Below are 18,924 nucleotides of genomic sequence, written 5' to 3' on the forward strand. Positions count from 1 at the left end.
AAGGATAGGTGCTCCCCAAGAGGTTCTCCCCCATCACCTGAAGAAGCTTGCACGTGAGGAGGGGAAAACTTCCTAGACCCATGTGGCCAACAATCACTATTGAAGAGAAAGCACTGAAATCACAACACTTCCATCTAGTGATTCAACCTTCAGAGGCAGGTTTCCCATGCAGGCCTCCTGACAGGTTCTGCAGACCCCCACTCCCCACTCCTTCCCACAGGGACAGGCCTTTCACAGTGCTCCTCTGGGTTCCCTGTTTAAGATGTGTGCCTGGGGCACGGATAAAACTACAGAACAGCTCTCAACAAGGAATTAAATCCAAGTGCTGCATAACACTATATAAAGCTGCAGGACAGCTCTCACCAAGGAATTAAACCTCACTCACAAGCTTAAAATACTGTCATTTTTTGACTTCTGCCTAAAACTAATGTTTTAAAACAGTGTTACTCACTAAATATTAAACTTACTGTGTTTCCTCTTGCTAGGTGATCATTTTGTGTGTTGACATTGTGTTGTTTTAAGAATGTGTCCTCCTTATAGCATCCTGTGACGGAGCCTTTTAGCATATAGTCTGGGTGCAGACTTGCCTGCAGGTTGACCTGCAGGAGGAGGCTTATTCCCTTCTTCATTGTTCTGTGTCCAGGAAGAAAATAAATAACTAGTTCACACCTAGTTTTTTTCTTTTTTCCCTTTGAATCCAATAGTATTCTTTGATAAATCCTCTGTAAAGCTAAAGCTAATAACCATTCCTAGAACTGTCTGTATTTTGAATTATTTCCATGAATTTTTTTTAAAACAATGGATACCCACAGACCAAGCTTATAGGAGAAAATTACTGTGCGCTCTGTAAGGAAACAATTTTAAAGGAGTAAGTATAATGGGGACAAATGTGTCTGGATTGCTCAAGGGATTTGGTTAGTTTTAACTTTATATTTGTTTCCTTAACTCAAAGTTAAAATGATTTAATTGCAACCATAACTGACTAATCCATTCAGTATTTAAAGGGAACAATACTATTTGATTCATAAAGAATCATTCATTTGTCATTTCTAGTTTTGAAAGGTTTTAACAATGATTTTTTTGTGCAGAAACACTTTAGTTTATATTTTTAAATATTTTTTAATGAAAGAACATAGAGTGGTTAATCCTCAATAGAAAATTATTATGAAAGAGCTCTTTACATACATATTATATTCAATTAAAAAAATAAAATTTAAAGAATCTTTGTACTCTATACTGAACCATATTAAAAATCATTAAAGCTTAGACTAAATGATTTTCATTTAACCCTCAAAAGTGGCATTAATTTTTAAAAGTGGTAACTCTTGCTTAAGATGCTGTTGTTTCTGTGTGATGAATGTTTAATGATTCGGTAGTACATGCATGGCTTAAAATCCATTATTTATTGCACCTTCACTTGCCTGGCAAAGGTGATGATTTTATAGCCCCAGCAGTCATGCAAACACATTTATAGCAAACCAGTGACTGATAATAAATTTCCTTACTGTAAATGTCAGTGGGTTTCATGTGTTGCTGCCATTACATCTTGTTTGGAAGCTGAACTCTACACAGTTATGGGAGGCGCCAGATGGTATCATTAACACAAACACTGGGACTGTTTGCTGCTGACGTGCATGTGAGAAATTAAAAGTACGGGGCTGTCTTTGCACTGAAGCGTGATGTCAGTGGTACACAGGTGTAAAGACAGCTCAGCATACTTGCCTATTCCCTTCCATCCCACCAAAGGGATTTCAGGGGATTTTGGGGGGGGAAATAATTTTGCATCGAATATATACAGAGTGAGCAAAGGGGAACAGTTTCTCAAGGACTCCTGATTGATTTTTGTACCTTAGGCATCCTGAGACACCCCTCCCACCCCATAGGTGGTTCCCCCACGAGTAGCAGGCCAGCTCCCTTTTTAGGCCTCCCAAGCATGGCATGGCATTTAGCTAAGCAGGATTTATTGCTATGTGGGTCTGCTGTTGTTGTTTTATAACTTTAGGTATTTTTAAATAAAAACTATTTTAGAAAATTTTCCATTGAGAGTGTGGAATGAGTGTTTCTAAAAAGTGCTGTCAAAATTGTCAGAAACAGGTTCAAAGAATGAGGAGAAGTAAAAAAGAAATTTTCTGTACCAATTCTTTTATACAATGGGCTCTTCTTTTCACAAGAATTAGCAGTGGAACAAAGGCCTTTATTTTCCCTGCTCTGATGTGAAATATCTGAATGACTGAAAATAGCCTCTTGTGTTTTTACTAAAATGTATCTCTACTTTTGTCTTGCACTGGCCACTCCTCTTTGTTGTAGTTCAGCTTCCTTCCCCTAAGGTTTCTGCTAAGCTCTCTACCAACCTCTCTTTTCATTTTAATTTTAAAAGAAGCTGAATTTGTTTTATTCTTCCCTGCAAGTCATCCCCTGATCCAAGAGGCTATCGCATTAATTCCGACCAGATTCCTTTGAACTTTGTTTTTAGTCTTAGCATTCTCTATAGGAATTTTCAGAAAGGCTTATTATTCTTTCAAAACAATCCATGTGCATTGCTCTTACAAAAGCTGAGGAAGCCTTTTGGTGTGCAGAATTTTAAAGTCATATGAAAGAGAATACAAACCATTGTTTGCATTGAGATGAAAGAGATATGCTTACTTTCTTCAGACTAATTCAGAGATACAATTGGATGTCAACAGAAATAATGAGCCTAATTGAAAAACTGCATAAAGGCACACCTTAGAAATTAAAAATAGAGTCATGCATTTTATCTATGGAATAACATTCACTAGGACAGAAGTTTCATGAAGATGAGTTATTTTCTTTGACCGCTGTCATTTTCCTAGCTAATGAACCAGAGGCCTCAAGCAGCAGTACAAGTAGCCACACAGCAGACCTGAGCAAACAGCTCATTTCCTGAGGAATAGAAAGTTCTTATCTTCCTCAGTGCCCAGAGATGGGAGGTGGCAGCATGGACATAGTTGGACCTTGGCTCTCTTTCTCTCTCAGCCTTCTCTCCTGACCCTTTGTCCTCCCCTTGAGACCTTTCTATGTCTGCTTCCCATATTGCCCATGCAGGACCATTCTGCCTTCTCAGGACATCATCTGAAAATGCATGTATAGAGATAGATCTGTATACTTAAGTTGCATGTATACCCTTTTAGACCTTTGCACTGGCTTTTCCCTCTTATCCAGAATGTTGTCTCCCTTGTCCACCTGGAAATATCTTACTGATCCTTCTAAATCCAGATCAGGTGTCACTTTCTCCAAGAAGCCTTCCCTGATTTCCATGCTGTCCTTGATCAGCCTCATGTCTGCTAATTCCATGACTTCCCAGCTGAGGTCAGAAGAGCTGCCAAGCTCAGCACAGACTAAACTGCTGTCCCAAAAATCATTAGGTAGACAAATGCATGTTCTTTTAATCCACTAAATTTGGGATTGGTTTGTTACACTGCAGTAGCTTCCTCATACACTGCTCATATTACATGTACTGAAGTTTAGTTGTTTACATGTCTGTCTCCTAACCTAATAAGAATTCCTTAAAGACAGAAACCAGGCCTCATTCTTACTTCAGCACTTAAGTCAGTGTTTTGCATATGGTAGATGTTCGATATGTATTTGTTTAATTGAAATTGTTGAATTAAGCTCTATGTTAAAGTTTTAATGCTAGAATTTTAGACATCAAGATATTGAATGGGTTATCCTAATGTCCTTAGAATTAATCCAGATATCTAACGACCTTTTCCACCAGCAAGTTGCTAGAATATTGAACTAATTTGTGATTTTGAACAGTACGAGTCAGGTAATTGATTCTGCAAACCATCTCCCTGCCTTTTGCTGTGTGCTTACCCCAGAGAAGTCATTTCTCCAGTTTACGGCCAGCATTGTATTTAAGATGATACCTAGAGGGCCCAGTAGTTGAAACATAACAGACAGGATTCAGTTAGTGTGATGCAAAGGCTCAGAGGACATTTCTGTACACTTGACACTGCCCTAGGTGGAAAGGATTTGGAGTCATTTGAAGGTATCTTGGTACACATGCTAGAAAGCCCTAATTTGAGATCAATAAATCTCTACATCTCTGAAAAGCCAACAATGGATCTCCCTTGCCATTGTTTGTATATTACATCAAAGCAATCATTTTTAATGAATATGTAAGGTACTTGTTTGGGCTATTATTTAATTAAAAACAAGATAATTAATTACATTATCAAATCTAAGATGCTATCAAATTATAAGATGTACCTTTATTTTATGTACCATTAAGGAAACAAAAATGTGGTCAATTAAACTATGACACAATGTTTTAATGAGAGTCCTGAACAGAATATGAATGAATCAATCATGTAAGTCTTACTGCTTTCAAATTTCTTTCATCGTTTCAGAGAGGAGAGGCAATTTATATTCTCTTCAAATGCATTGTTCCCTGTGTGATGGGAAAAAAAAAAACTTTTTCATATGTCTCAGTAACAAAATGTAACACAGTTTCATGTACTTGTGGGTATCTGTCATCCTTTATTTGCTCCTGTAAAGCACTGAATTGTTGCATGGCAAGAAAATACGGAATTACAGCCGTTCCTCCAATGACTAATATTTGCTACACTAATATCAAATTTGCACCCCACTGCTCAGTTTCCGGGCTTTTATGGGAACACAATAAGTGTTCATTTCAATGCCAGATCATGCTGTAATCTTTTTGAAGATATTGTCAGCAGCAGTTTTACTCAACATGTGTTGGCACATAATGCACATCACTCTCCAAAGTGATGACAATGAATAGCCCTGATCAAGTCACCCATGCACTGGAAAGGACAACTATGCTACTACCTAGCTGACCACTTGGTTAAGATGACATTGACTGTGAGGCTGATTTCAGGGATGCTGGACATGGAAAGAAGGTGCATCCTAGAATTATAAGATTCAGTAACGTCACTCAACTAAACTTCCAAAACACTTTTTTTCTAATATAAATGTGTAAGAATGGTTGTAAGTGAATGACAGAGTGACATCATTTTAACTTTTTAAAATGTGCAAAATAGTGATAAGAGCCAGGTGGTAACTCTGGGTTTGGGAGAGATGGAGTTGCTAAGAGAAATATTTTTAGATATTCACATTAAGGAAATTTACTCATTGAATTATAGAGGCTTAAAGGAACTATAGCAAAGTCCCCTAGTTCAAAGTCCCCAAATCCATTCCTTTAGCTTTAGTAATGAAACCTCATCTATACATGCATGCAACTAAGAGCATATGCTTCCCACCTCCCTTGCACCTACTATGACCATATGACCCAGTTTTGGCTCCTGAGATGGAAGTAACTGTTGGAATGGAAATTCTGGAAAGGCTGCTTAATGGAAGTGGCTCAGCTGAGAGGAAAGCCCTTTTATTCTTAACTGCCCTCCCTGTCCTGCTGCCCATAATAAGACTATAATATCTGATTCCCAACAGCCATCCTGGGCCATCCTTGAGGGTGGAAGATTTGAACTAGGATGGAGAGTAAGGCAGGTAGAAGTAAGGCACCCTAGGCCTTTGATAAGTTTATGGCACTGCCTCAATAGTCCTAGACAACATGTTTCCAGATTTTTTTTTTTTTTTTGCCTAAAGGAGAAATTATCTTTTATCCCGTTTAAGCTACTGTTTTCTGTTTAAGCTGGGTTTTCTGTTAATATGCAACCAAGGCCAAACCTAATTGATAAAGAAGCCCTCTTTCTTCAGTTAGGGTTCCATCTCTGTGGGTGAATGGCACAAGAGTCTATTAAGCTCCCACTGTTTGCCTGGGATAATATGAAGAATGTAAAGGAATTAAAGGCATAATAGTTCTTTAAAAAAAATAACAATCCTTCGTGGGTAGTATTACTAATGATTTTACAGAGGCAAACATTTTCCAAACATTTAATGAGTGCCTGGGGTATGCCTGATGCAGTGGTGGGAATGCTACAGTAAGCAGATCCTGCAATAACCACAGCCAACTTTTTGCCCTCTTAGCACAGTTTTGAGTATGCTATTTACCATGTTAAGAGCAAGCCAGAGAGTGTCCTTAAGTCATCGTTGCTCTCAGCAGATACCACACATGGAACAGTGTGCATTTTTCTAAAGTGGTAGAGCTACAAAAAGTGTTAGCATCTCCCTGTTCCCCAAAAGATGGAAGTTGAGAGAATCCTTCATAATATGAGGCTCAAAACCATGGCATCTTCCAGACAGCTTTCTCATGCTCTGCTGGAAGAGCGGATGGCATTCATATCATAGTTTGAGCCTTTTAATTAGTTAAGCAGAAAGGCTTTTCAAAACTGCATTTCATATCTGTGGAAAAGATTTTCAACTTATTGGTTCTTTTTTTAAGTATATTTTATTGATTATGCTATTACAGTTGTTTCATTTTTTCTCCCCTTATTCCCCTCCATCCTGCACCTGCCCTCCCACCAGCATTCCCCACCTTAGTTCATATTCATGGGTCGTACATGTAAGTTCCTTGGCTTCTCCATTTCCTATACTACTCCTAACCTCCCCCTGTCTGTTTTGTGCCTACCATTTATGCTTCTTATTCCCTGTACCCTTTCCCCCAGCCTCCCCACTCCATGTCCCCACCGATAACCCTCCATGTGATCTCCATTTCTGTGATTCTGGTTGTTTGCTTATTTTTTTTGTTTGTTTGTTTTTAGGTTCAGTTTTTGATAGTTGTGACTTTGTTGTCATTTTACTGTTCATAGTTGTGACCTTCTTCTTTTCCTTAGATAACTCCCTTTAACATTTCATATAAGGGTTTGGTGGCGATGAACTCCTTTAACTTGACCTTATCTGGAAGCACTTTATCTGTCCTTCCATTCTAAACAATAGCTTTGCTGAATAGAGTAATCTTAGATGGAGGTCCTTGCCTTTCATGACATTGAGTACTTCTTTCCAGCCCCTTCTTGCCTGCACAGTTTCTTTTGAGAAATAGCTGATAGTCTTAAGAGAACTCCTTTGTAGGTAACTCTTTCCTTTTCTCTTGCTGCTTTTAAGATTCTTTCCTTATCTTTAATCTTGTGTAATGTAATGATAATGTGCCCTGATGTGTGCTTCCTTGGGTCCAACTTTGGAACTCTCTGAACTTCCTGCACTTCCTGGAAGTCTATTTCCTTTACCAGATTGGGGAAATTCTCCTTCATTATTTGTTCAAATAAGTTTTCAATTTCTTGCTCTTTCTCTTCTCCTTTGGCACCCCTATGATTCAGATGTTGGAGCATTTAAAGTTGTCCCGGTGGTTCCTCAGCCTCTCCTCATTGTTTTGAATTCTTGTTTCTTCATTCTGTTCTGGTTGAATTTTTTTGTTCCAAATTGTTCATTTGAGTCCTGGTTTCCATCCCTTCACTGTTGGTTCACCATATATTTTTCTTTATTTCATTTTGCATAGTCTTCACTTTCTCCTCCATTTTGCGACCATACTCAACCATTTCTGTTAGTATCCTGATTACCAGTGTCTTGAACTCTGCATATGATAGGTTTTCTATCTTTTCATCCCTTAGTTCTATTTTTGGAGTTTTGACCTGTTCTTTCATTTGGGCCATATTTCTTTGCCTCATAGTGCCTATTATGTTTTAAGGGGCAGAGCCTTAGGTATTTGCCAGGGTGGGGCAACCCAGTTCACTGTGTTGTGGTGCTGTATGTGGGGAAGTGGCCAGAGAGGGAACACTGCAGCTTGCTAGGCTCTTGGCTGGCTTTCAGTCACTGCCCCTGCTACCCACAGGAAATCGGGCGCTTCTCATGCTGAATCCCAGGTGGGTGGGCTTCTGTAAGTTCTAGGACCCTGTGGGTCTCTCCAGCAAACTCTCCTGTGAGGCTGGAACTTTCTCTCATCACTGCAACCCCCACAGGTTTTTGTAAAAGTATATTTATTGATTATGCTACTACAGTTGTCCCATTTCCCCCCCTTCACTCCACTCCATCCTGCCCACCCCTGCCCTCCAACATTCCCCCCCTATAGTTCATGTCCCTGGGTCATGCATATAAGTTCTTTGGCTTCCACATTTCCTATACTATTCTTACCACCCCCCTGTCTATTTTCTACCCACCATTTATGCTACTTATTCTCTGTACCTTTCCCCCTCTCTCCCCCTCCCACTCCCCTGTTGATAACCCTCCATGTGATCTCCATTTCTGTGGTTCTATTCCTGTTCTAGTTGTTTGCTTAGTTTGCTTTTGTTTTTGTTTTAGGTGTAGTTGTTAATAACTGGGAGTTTGCTGTCATTTTTACTGTTCATATTTTTTAACTTTTTCTTAGATAAATCCCTTTAACATTTCATATAATAAGAGCTTGATGATGATGAACTCCTTTAACTTGACCTTATCTGAGAAGCACTTTGTCTTCCCTTCCATTCTAAATGATAGCTTTGCTGGATAGAGTAATCTTGGATGGAGGTCCTTGGCTTTCATGACTTGGAATACTTCTTTCCAACCCCTTCTTGACTGTAAGGTCTCTTTTGAGAAATCAACTGACAGTCTTATGGGAAGTCCTTTGTAGGTAACTGTGTCCTTTTCTCTTGCTGCTTCTAAGATTCTTTCCTTCTGTGTAATCTTGGGTAATGTAATTATGATGTGCCTTGGTGTGTTCCTCCTTGGATCCAGCTTCTTTGGGACTCTCTGAGCTTCCTGGACTTCCTGGAAGTCTATTTCCTTTACCAGATTAAGGAAGTTCTCCTTCATTATTTGTTCAAATAAGTTTTCAATTTTTTGTTCTTCCTCTTCTCCTTCGGGCACCCCTATAATCCAGATGTTGGAATGTTTAAAGATGTCCTAGAGGTTCCTAAGCCTCTCCTCATTTTTTCGAATTCTTGTGTCTTCATTCTTTTCTGGTTGGATGTTTCTTTCTTCCTTCTGGTCCACAGTGTTGATTTGAGTCCCAGTTTCCTTCCCTTCACTATTGGTTTCCTGTACATTCTCCTTGGTTTCTCTTAGCATAGCCTTCATTTTTTCATCTAATTTGTGACCAAATTCAACCAATTCTGTGAGCTTCCTGATTACCAGTAATTTGAACTGTGCATCTGATAGGTAAGCTATCTCTTCGTTGCTTGGTTGTATTTATTCTGGAGCTTTGATCTGTTCTTTCATTTGGGCCATTTTTTTGTCTTGGTATGCCTGTTATATAAAGGGGCGGAGCCTTAGCTGTTCACCGGGGCGGGGTGATGCTGGTCACTGTACTGTGATGCTGTATGTGGGGGAGGGGCCAAGAGGGAGCAATGGTGCTTGCTTCACTCTCTGCTGGATTTCAGTCACTCCCTCCAGTACCCACAATCAAACTGGGCCCCACTGGTGCTGCTCTCCGAGTGAATGGGCTTGTGCATGCTCTAGGCCCCTGTGGGTCTCTCCAATGAACTCTCCTGTGAGGCTGGGAGTTTCTCCTGCTGACGCCTCAACCCCCACAGGTGTTTTCAATTAGAGGTTTGAGGCTTTATTTCCCCATGCTGGAGCCCTGGGTTGCGCAGTCTGCTTCACTCCCTGTTATTCCTCCCGGTTTATCTCTGTGCAAATGTGGGGCTACAGGGTCTGCCAGCCACCACCTTGTGGGGTCTGCTAGCTGCAGCCTGGCCTGCCCTGTTCCACAATCCGTCACCTTGCTTGGTCAGCCAGCCGCCGCCTTGCCACCAGTCCCCTCCACCCCAGCTGCCTGTCTCAGCCCTCCTACGGTTCTGGATGAATGTTTCTTCTTTATCTCCTTGGTTGTCAGACTTACACACAGTTCGATTTTCTGTCAGTTCTGGTTGTTTTTTGTTTTAAAATTGTTGTTGTCCTTCTTTTGGTTGTGCGAGGAGGCACAGTGTGTCTACCTACACCTCCATCTTGGCCAGAAGCACCCCCACACACACAAGTTTTTATAGTCAGAGGTTTTGAGGCTTTCTTTTCCTATGCTGGTATCCTGGGCTGTGTGGTCTGTCTCGCTCCCCACTTGTTCCTCTCTGTTTATTGCACGCAAATGGGGGACTACTTGGTCTGCCAGCCACCTTGCCACGTGTCCTCTCTAACCCAGCTGCATGTCTCCACTTCTCCTACTGGTCGGGATAAATGTTTCTTCTTTAATTCCTTGGTTGTTGGACTTACAAACAGTTCGATTTTCTGGCAGTTCTGGTTGTTTTTTGTTTTTAAATTTGTTGTTGTCTTTCTTTTGGTTTTGCGAGGAAGAAAAGTGTATCTATCTACACCTCTATCTTGGCCAGAATTCTCCAGTGTCCTGGTTGCTTTTTAAGTTTCTATAACTCCTTACCCTTTATTTACTTGGTAAATATTGCAATACTTTGCCCCACAGAGGTCCACTTGTGAACTTGGAATTGATACTGATATTTATAGCACTATTAATATGTCATCATTTTTTTGATCAAATTGGGAAGCAGAGGGCTTCTCAAAAAGAGAATTAAAAAGCATAGGTAAAAATATTACATTTGTAAGGCAAAAATAAGCTTATTAAAAATTTCAGAAATTCTGCTCCTAATGGCTTTGAATCTCTCCACCTTCCATTTTCCTTGCATTGGCCAAGCTTCCTTTGAAGTCTTTGGAAGCTTTCTCTAAGAAAAAACATATATAAATGGGTGTGGAAATGAAAATTGAGCTCATTGTTTTGCCCTTATAAAATGTGTTTTTCAAAGATTTGCCTTTCATATTGCAGATGGGAGAGAGGATATGCAATTTTACCTTGTGTAACATCTTTGCCTGAAAAGCTCAAAGTATTTGTAGACTTTTTTAATGAATAGTTCCCATGTTTGCCTGCTGAGAAAGGCAGAGGTTTGTGTAATTTACTTCCATTTTACACCTGAGGAAACTGATATTTAAGGAAAAGAGGCTCAGAACTTCATTTTGTAGCAAAACTAAGAAAACCAGCCCAAACCTTGCACCAGGCTAATGATGCCCAGTCTAATGATCCTGGAGGTTAAACCTGACCTCCAAACACAGTGGTATCGTTAGAAAAAAAATCACCACACATATTGTCATGTTCCATTTTAGTATAAACCTTGCATTTATTATGTAGGATCATTTGTATTTATTTTGATGGTTTTCTACTTTACTGGCCTTTTTGTAATTTTAGTAACTTCTGATTTTGATCATGTTTTTATAGTCATTCTTACTCATTCTAAGTACTTAAGGGAAACCAAACCATTAGAAACACAGAACTCACTTATATGTATATCAGATAAAATTATATTTTGACCAATTTTTTCTACACACAGAATAGCTAGCAAACATGCATAGACTCAAAACTATGTATTTGACATCTCTTCATAAACATGTGAATTATGGCATAACTCAACTGAGCATGTACGTCAACATCATTTTTACTAAAAAGATAACATTGAATCCTAAGTAGTTGTAATTATATCTAAATCATTTGGTCATTTAAGCAACTGGAAAACAACCAACTAAAATAATTTAGTTTTGGGAGTTCCTGCCAAGATGGAGGTGTAGGTGGAGACCCTTCACTTCTTCGCACAACAAAAAGGAAGATAACAACCAATCTGAAATCAGTAAACAACCAGAAGCGCCAAAAAAGTCCAGCTGTGTGGAACTCCTACAACAAAGGAATTAAAGAAAAAATCAACCAGATCAACCAGACCAGTAAGGCGGTGGACCTCGCAGGCCGACTCAGAAAAACCTTGGTGATACGGTGGACCTTGGAGGGCAGGCTGCTTGGGAGGGGCTGACTTAAGGGGACTCAGAGGTTGGCTGTGGGCTACAGCGGTTGCGGCAGTAGGAGAAGCTCCCAGTCTCACACAAGAGTCCATTGAAAAGTGTGCTAGAGACGAGCAGGCGAGCCAAACTGTTCCCTTTCTGGCCCTCTCCCCGACAGGCAGCATTGCAGCACAGCAAAGAGGGTTGCCCTGCCCCGGTGAATACCTAAGGCCCCGCCCCCTTACAAACTATCAGCAGTGCCAAGACAAAGAAATATGGCCCAAATGAAAGAACAGAGTAAAGCCTCAGAAAGAAAGCTAAGCGAGGAGGAGATAGCCAACCTATCTGATGGAGAATTTAAAGCCCTCGTAATCAAAATGCTCACAGATCTGATTGAACTTGGTCAAAAAATGAAAAAACAAATGAAGGATACCCAAAGTGAAATAAAGCAGAATGTTCAGGGAACCAACAGTGACAGGAAGGAAACTAGGACTCAAAGCAATGATTTGGAATAAAAGAAAGAAACATCCATCCAGAACAAAATGAAGAGAGAGCCCCTTCCGAGTCTCTTACAAACCTCTGGGACAACCTGAAATGTTCCAATATCCAAATTATAAGGGTGCCAGAAGGAGAAGAGAAAGACCAAGAAATTGAAAATTTATTTGAACAAATAATGAAGGAAAACTTCCCCAATCTGGCAAAGGAAATAGACTTCCAGGAAGTCCAGGAAGCCCAGAGTCCCAAAGAAGTTGGACCCAAAGAGGAACACACCAAGACATCATCGTTAAGTAACCCAAGATTAAATATAAAGAGAGAATCCTAAAAGAAGCAAGAGGAAAGGACAGAGTTACCTACAAAGGAGTTCCCATTAGGCTATCAGATGATTTTTCAAAAGAAACCTTGCAGGCAAGAAGGGGCTGGAAAGAAGTATTTGAAGTCATGAAAGGCAAAGACCTATGTCCAAGATTACTATATCCAGCAAAACTATCATTTAGAATGGAAGGGCAGATAAAGTGCTTCCCAGATAAGGTCAAGTTAAAGGAATTCCTCATCACCAAGCCATTATTATGTGAAGTGTTAAATGGACTTATCTAAGAAAAAGAAGATCAAAAATATGAACAGTAAAATGACAACAAACTCACAACTAACAACAAATGAACCTAAATGAAAAGACATTGAAACCAAAAACTAAGCAAACAACTAGAACAGGAACAGAGTCAGAGAAATGAACATCACATGGAGGGATTTCAGTGGGGAGGGGAAGGGAGGAATCGGGGTGAAAAGGTACAGGGAAGAAGAAGCATGGTTAGTAGGTATAAGGTAGATGCAGAGAGATAAAAAATGGTATGAGAAACAGAGGAATCAAAGAACTTATATGTACAACCCATGGATGTGAACTAAGGTGGGGGGCAAAGGGGGCTAGAGGGGGAATATTTGGGAAAACTGTAATAGCATAATCAATAAATCAAAAGTTTTTTTAAAAAACTTTACCTCCTTGGGGAAAAAATAATAATTTAAATTGGTAGAAATTATGTCAACATCCTTTAAGGAGCGCTCATGAAATGTAAAGTTAATGTATCTATTCTTTCAACATTTATTGAATGTCCAAAATGATGGCAGGAATGATTCAGATAAAACAAAAAACAAATACCTCAGGAAACAAAGATGTAGTTCTCGAGCTTAGGAAGCAAATGAAGGATGGTGACAAGCAAACCAAATAAATTAATAAAAGTGACTGAAATATTTCCAATGGCTCGCTCATTCACATGAACAAAGTATTTTGTTTCAGAAGTTTATAGGAAATTACAGATACATACTTTAAAAATTAAACATGTGCTTATTTCAATTCCCGGTTTTTTCAACACTCCTTCCCTCCCACCTGACTTTCTTGTTTTTTCCCTCAGAATCCTTCACTCTCTGTCACCTTCCCCCACCTACAGGTCAGCTCTAGAATTTCCTAAAAGGGGTCTCCCATATTATCATTTTGTTTTCTCTTATTTAAGGGATAGGACTTAACTGTTTGTGTTTTAAATTCATTATGAGACTCATCATCAATTGTAAAAAGTCAGTTTACACACCATGGTATATGGTTTATTCCTTCTTGCTAGAGTATATATTAGTCTTTACCTTTAAAATCATCCCTAGGTAGAAAAGTGCTAATGAGTATTATTAGAAAAATAGGATCATAAATGTCTTAGTGGACAGTTAAAAATTGGAGTCCCCATTCATCACTGGTGTGGTATGTAGCCAACTAGCTTACACAGTCCCCTCTATTTTATCTTTGAAATAACTTACTATTACAAAACACATACAACTTTTTTCTATAAAATGAGCCAATAGATAAGGCTCTTATTTTTACTTTACTATTACGGAAATAACAAAAACAAAACCCCAAAACAGGATCTCTAATGTATGGGACATTTTTGGTAGATGCTGAGACCAAGAAAAGGAGGCATGGACTGGCCCCAGAGGGTGCAGAGGACCTTCCGTACACGTTTTTCTTTACCATGAATACCTGCAGTTTGAAGAAATGTAAAGGAAAGAAATATTCTGCTTTCCTTCAAAAATGACTTGTGCTTCCTCATACAGGCAAAATAAACCCTTTAGAAAGCCACAGACACAGTCTTCATTTGCAGTGTCACTGATAAACATTTCCAGGCTGGCAAGAGTTTTTTTCAAGGCGTTTAAAAACCATCTATCATAAACAAACAAACAAACAAATAAATAAATAAATCCCATCTATCCTAACAAAAGAAAATTTTTTTTCAGGTCACTTCATCATACCTGGTGATGAATATGTTTTTAATTAAAGCCTGTGCACAAAATTGAGCTTACTGAGAGTCATTGTGATTACTCCCCAGAGACACCCACCATCAGTGGTACTGATGCTAATTCTTGACACCCCAAGGCCACCTTGCGTATTCAGTGGTTAGAAGGGTGATTTCTGAGGCCTGGCAGCTGTTGGTGTGAAAGCTATTGTGTAGGAAACAAAAGCCATTCTGTTCTGTTCCCCAGCTGCCTTTGTATCATTGATACAGGAACTGTTTCAAAAACAGGGTATGATTCTTTACCAGGGAATTTCATTACTGCCCATACACTTCTGGACAGCAGAAGGGAATGTCTGAACATAGCTCCTATGGAAAGAATCTTGGGCTCTGACCTCTGTTAAGATGTTTGCATTTTAATTCTGTTAATTAGACCCACGATTAGATGCCATCATACCAACAACTATGCTTCCTAACTTCCTTTCCCTAAATCATCAGACCCAAGGCTAGCTAGAGTGAATTTGCTGCCAACCTACTTACCTTGGAAATAATCAGAACATAGTAGCACCAACATGTACCAGTATTAACTAGTTTTCTCTCAGAATTCCTCATTGACCTGTCCTGGGAAATTCTCATAGAGCAGATCAGAGTGATAGTTATTTGAAGAGCAGACACTTTTCATTCAAATGGTATACAAGTACTCATTATTATTATTTAGAAAAAGTACCAGTTTACAAGGTTTTCAGTTGCATATAAAAGAAACAAACTGATCTAACCAATCAAGGAAATGTAGTGGGTGGTGTCATTCTCCCCAATCATTCCTCCCTCCATCCCTGGGCTGTGCCCTTGCTATGTGACTTTGAGGTTCCTCTCACTATAGGTGAATCTACTTCCCCATCTCAAGGAATTTGGGCTTAGCCATGTAACTTTTGCTTTGGCTAGGCTGAAGAAGTATTGCTTCTTCTCATTTTTCACACTTCTACCATTGCCTTGAGAAGAACACTCCCCAGCTATCACCCATCAAGAAAGATAAGAGAGAGATGAGGCCAATCTGGAATCTGCAGGTTGGAGCCAAGCCCAGGTGAATCCAGCCTACTTCCAACTGACCTAGCGTTGCATGAGTGAGAATAGATGACAGTTGCTTTAAGCCAATGCTTAAATGTTTTAGGATGGTTTGTTATGAAGCACTATTGTGGCAATAGCTGACTGATATTTATTACTCATGTAACTGATGAGTCCAAAGGTAGCATGGACTTCAATTCAGGTAGTGTTTGAAAAGAATTTCTGTTCTATTTCTCTGTGATTCTCTTGAGACTTCAAGTCAGGATGGTTTCTCTCTTGCTGGTATGTTGACTATATCATTTCAGGCTTCACATCTGTACCCAGTGCCATCTGGAAGGCAAAAGGCTCCTCTTCTCTTCTCTCCAACCATACAAAAGTCCTGAGCTTCACTGTGATTAGGTCAAAGTAGATTATGTGTCTGTCCTGGGCCGATTGTTGAGCATGGAGTTGTGGGATTACCGTACTTTTCAGACTAAGACACACCAGACCATAAGACGCACCTAGGTTTTAGAGAAGGAAAATAGGGGGGAAAAAAAAAGCCCCGCTCCACTGCTGCCCCCTCTTACCCCCGGTGAGCCAGGTACGCTACATTCAGACTATAAGACGCACCCCCATTTTCCTCCCGAATTTGGGGGGGAGTGTCTTATAGTACAAAAAATACAGTATTTGACTTGGTTTATGTCAATCGGTCTCCTCTCTTAAAGATGGGAGTGGGCTCAATCTCCCATCTTTAGGTAATGTTTCCAAAATCTATGGTGTGCTTCATTAAAGATGGGAGTGGGGGTGGAACAGATGCTGAGAGACACAAGGAGTGTTGATTATGGAGTCTAAAATCTCCAAACTTTGTTTTTAACTTCAACTCATAAATTATTTTGCTCAAGACATTTTTCTACCTCTATGTTGGTAGACTAGCTAGAGCTAAAGAGAGAGGATTTATCTTCCAGAGTTAACCTGTTATGTGGGAAATGGCAAAGCATGTGGCCATACCCATGTCACTTTACACACTGGAAGCCGAGAGCCCAGCTTTACATAGGACTTTACCGTTAGCTCACTGTACTCCCTACTCCTTGTATCACAGGATTTTAAGAAAGTTAAAAATAGGTTTGGTTTGGCTTACTAGAATTGAAAGATCTCTGACCTAGAGGACATTACTGCTGCTGTAATGAGAATTTAACCAAGTGGGGTACTTTCGTAAGGATGTCATTCCACTGGCTTCTGGCCTCTATTTAGTTTCTGATGAGAGGTCAGATATAGTTCTTGTTATTGTCCAGATACATAGTAAGCATCACATTAAAAAAATATGTTGAATTAATGAATTAAAAACAGAAACAAAGTCTCTGATGGTCTAATGTTTTTTCAAGAATATCCCACCACCTCTTTGAAAAACCTTTCTTTGTACATTTAATGCCTCCTCCCTCCCCCCTTCACACAAAGCTTCAGCAGGAATGCGAGGTAAATAAATTATCAATCCAGATAATTTTTGCAAACATGAGCATTAATGTGATCATTAGTTACATTCTGTGCTTCTAAGAGTCCTTCCTGAACAACCTTTATCATCCAACATCTTTTTTTCATTTAACAAGTATTTATATGTCATTCTATAAATATTACTGAACACCTGCTGTGCACAAGGTGCTGTGTTCAGTGAAGGATGGAGAACTGAAAAAAAGGTAATGTTTGCCTTGAAGTACTCAACTATTGTAAGTGTTGTTCAGGTTTCAAGGAAAACTTGGACAGCGAGAAAGACTTGGGACCTTTCATGAAACTACATTCTCAGAAAGCAAAGTGTTTGGCTTCTTGTGGGATTATTTATCTTATTGTCTCTAATCATAAAATGCTTCAGTTCTATATGAAACATCTATCAACATTAGGACAAAAATAATCTAAACCAAGAATTTTGATGTGAACCAACCTAGGTATGAGGTATATTTCCATATTCTTACATTAATGTCTTAAAAATACCTCCGGATAAATTTCACCATGGCTGTGCATGGGCACTATTCAGTTTGATTTGCTGATAATGTGCTAGTTAAATAATTCCACATAATTTCCCATTTGAGAGTATAGATTCAGCTACATTTTCTTTAAGTCCTGCTTTTGTATTTTTTTTCCAGTTGAATTATGCCTTGAACCATACAAACAGAAAACTAACGCTGGAACCTAAAATAACTGTCAATGCCAGGATTGTTGTGGTTGGCGCATCCAGTGTTGGAATTTCCTTCCTAGAGACGCTGGTATTTTGGTGAGTTTTTTTTACTTTATTCAGTTGTTTTTAAAGGGGCCTTCTCTTCTTCACCTGAGAGGGTCACCTGAAAAAACAGACATGAGTTTATCACCCCACCCACCTTGAAATAGTCTAGACCAGAGACTGGCAAACTGTAGCCCCCAGGTCAAATCTGGCTGGTTGTCTAACTGCTTGTAGAGATAAAGCTTTATTGGGTCACAGACACATTTATTTACTTATGTGGTATTTGTGACTGTTTTCTTGATACAACAGCAGATTTGGGTAGCTACAACAGAGACTATATGGCTTTTAGTGTCTAAAATATGTACATTCTCATCCTTCCCAGAACAAGTTTGCCAACCCCTATTCCATACTTGTGTTTCTCTTGTTGGCCAGCTCATAGGCACCATGTGGAGCATCCGTTACAGATGTAGCTGTCCAGACCCCACACCAGATGTACTGAATCAGAAACTCCCAAGGAGGGTTCTGGGAACCTGTGTGTTAACAGGTGCTCCATATAATCAGGCCAGTTTGGGAACCAGTTTTGACTTTATGCATCACAAACAGGCTTGCAGAAATGACAGGCAGGCCAGAGCCTTTTTCAATCTCTGTATTTTGGGTGCCAGGGAACAAAGTAAAACCCTGCAGGGAAGACTGACACTTGCACTTCTCTTTGATGCTGTTTTCTATTCATCTTAAAGCACTAAACAGGTTTCCTTTCAGAGCCTGTTTTCTTGATAGATGGTTCTTGAGGGTTCTCAAATTCCTCTGACTAGCTCTCCATATACTCACTGAATCTCAGCACCTCCTTCACAGGAAGAGCCCTGGGTTATTGTCCAAGAATTTGGCTTCGTAGACTGACATCACTATCACCTGATATGGAACCTTAGATATATTGCTTAACATCTCTCAAATTCAGTTTCCTCATTTATTTTTAAAAGTTTCATAGATATTTTTAAAGACCCTGACTTTGGGGAACTACAGACGGCTGAACGAAAAGAATCCAGTTTTCCCCCCAAATCTCTTGTTCAGATTTACATGAGAAACTTTAGCTACTGTTTAAAACTACAAGTGCTAAGAGGCAAGCAGAAGATGGGTAAAAGCGGCCCCACCATGATTCCTCCAGAAGCCAGCAAAACTATCAGGGGTCGGAAAAGGAAAGGGATGGGGGAAGTGCTCCCAAAGGTGCTTATGCCTGGTTGATACAGAGATGAACTAACCCCACATGATTATTTTGCTCATATGATATCACAATAACCA

General features: G+C 39.6%; 1 protein-coding gene across 8 annotated transcripts in view; it reads left to right on the forward strand.

Annotated features, from left to right (window-relative positions):
- Positions 1-18,924, forward strand: part of CFAP61 (cilia and flagella associated protein 61) — a 354,209-nt gene that overhangs the window by 196,836 nt on the left and 138,449 nt on the right. For all 8 annotated transcript variants that reach the window (XM_045194437.2, XM_045194441.3, XM_053927357.2 and 5 more), the window contains one exon: positions 17,555-17,682. In XM_045194437.2, the coding sequence (XP_045050372.2) occupies positions 17,555-17,682 (128 nt within the window). The remainder of the gene's footprint in view (positions 1-17,554; positions 17,683-18,924) is intronic.

This window comes from Desmodus rotundus, chromosome 6 (genome assembly GCF_022682495.2).
Source record: "Desmodus rotundus isolate HL8 chromosome 6, HLdesRot8A.1, whole genome shotgun sequence".
NCBI classification, from domain to species: Eukaryota; Metazoa; Chordata; class Mammalia; order Chiroptera; family Phyllostomidae; genus Desmodus; species Desmodus rotundus.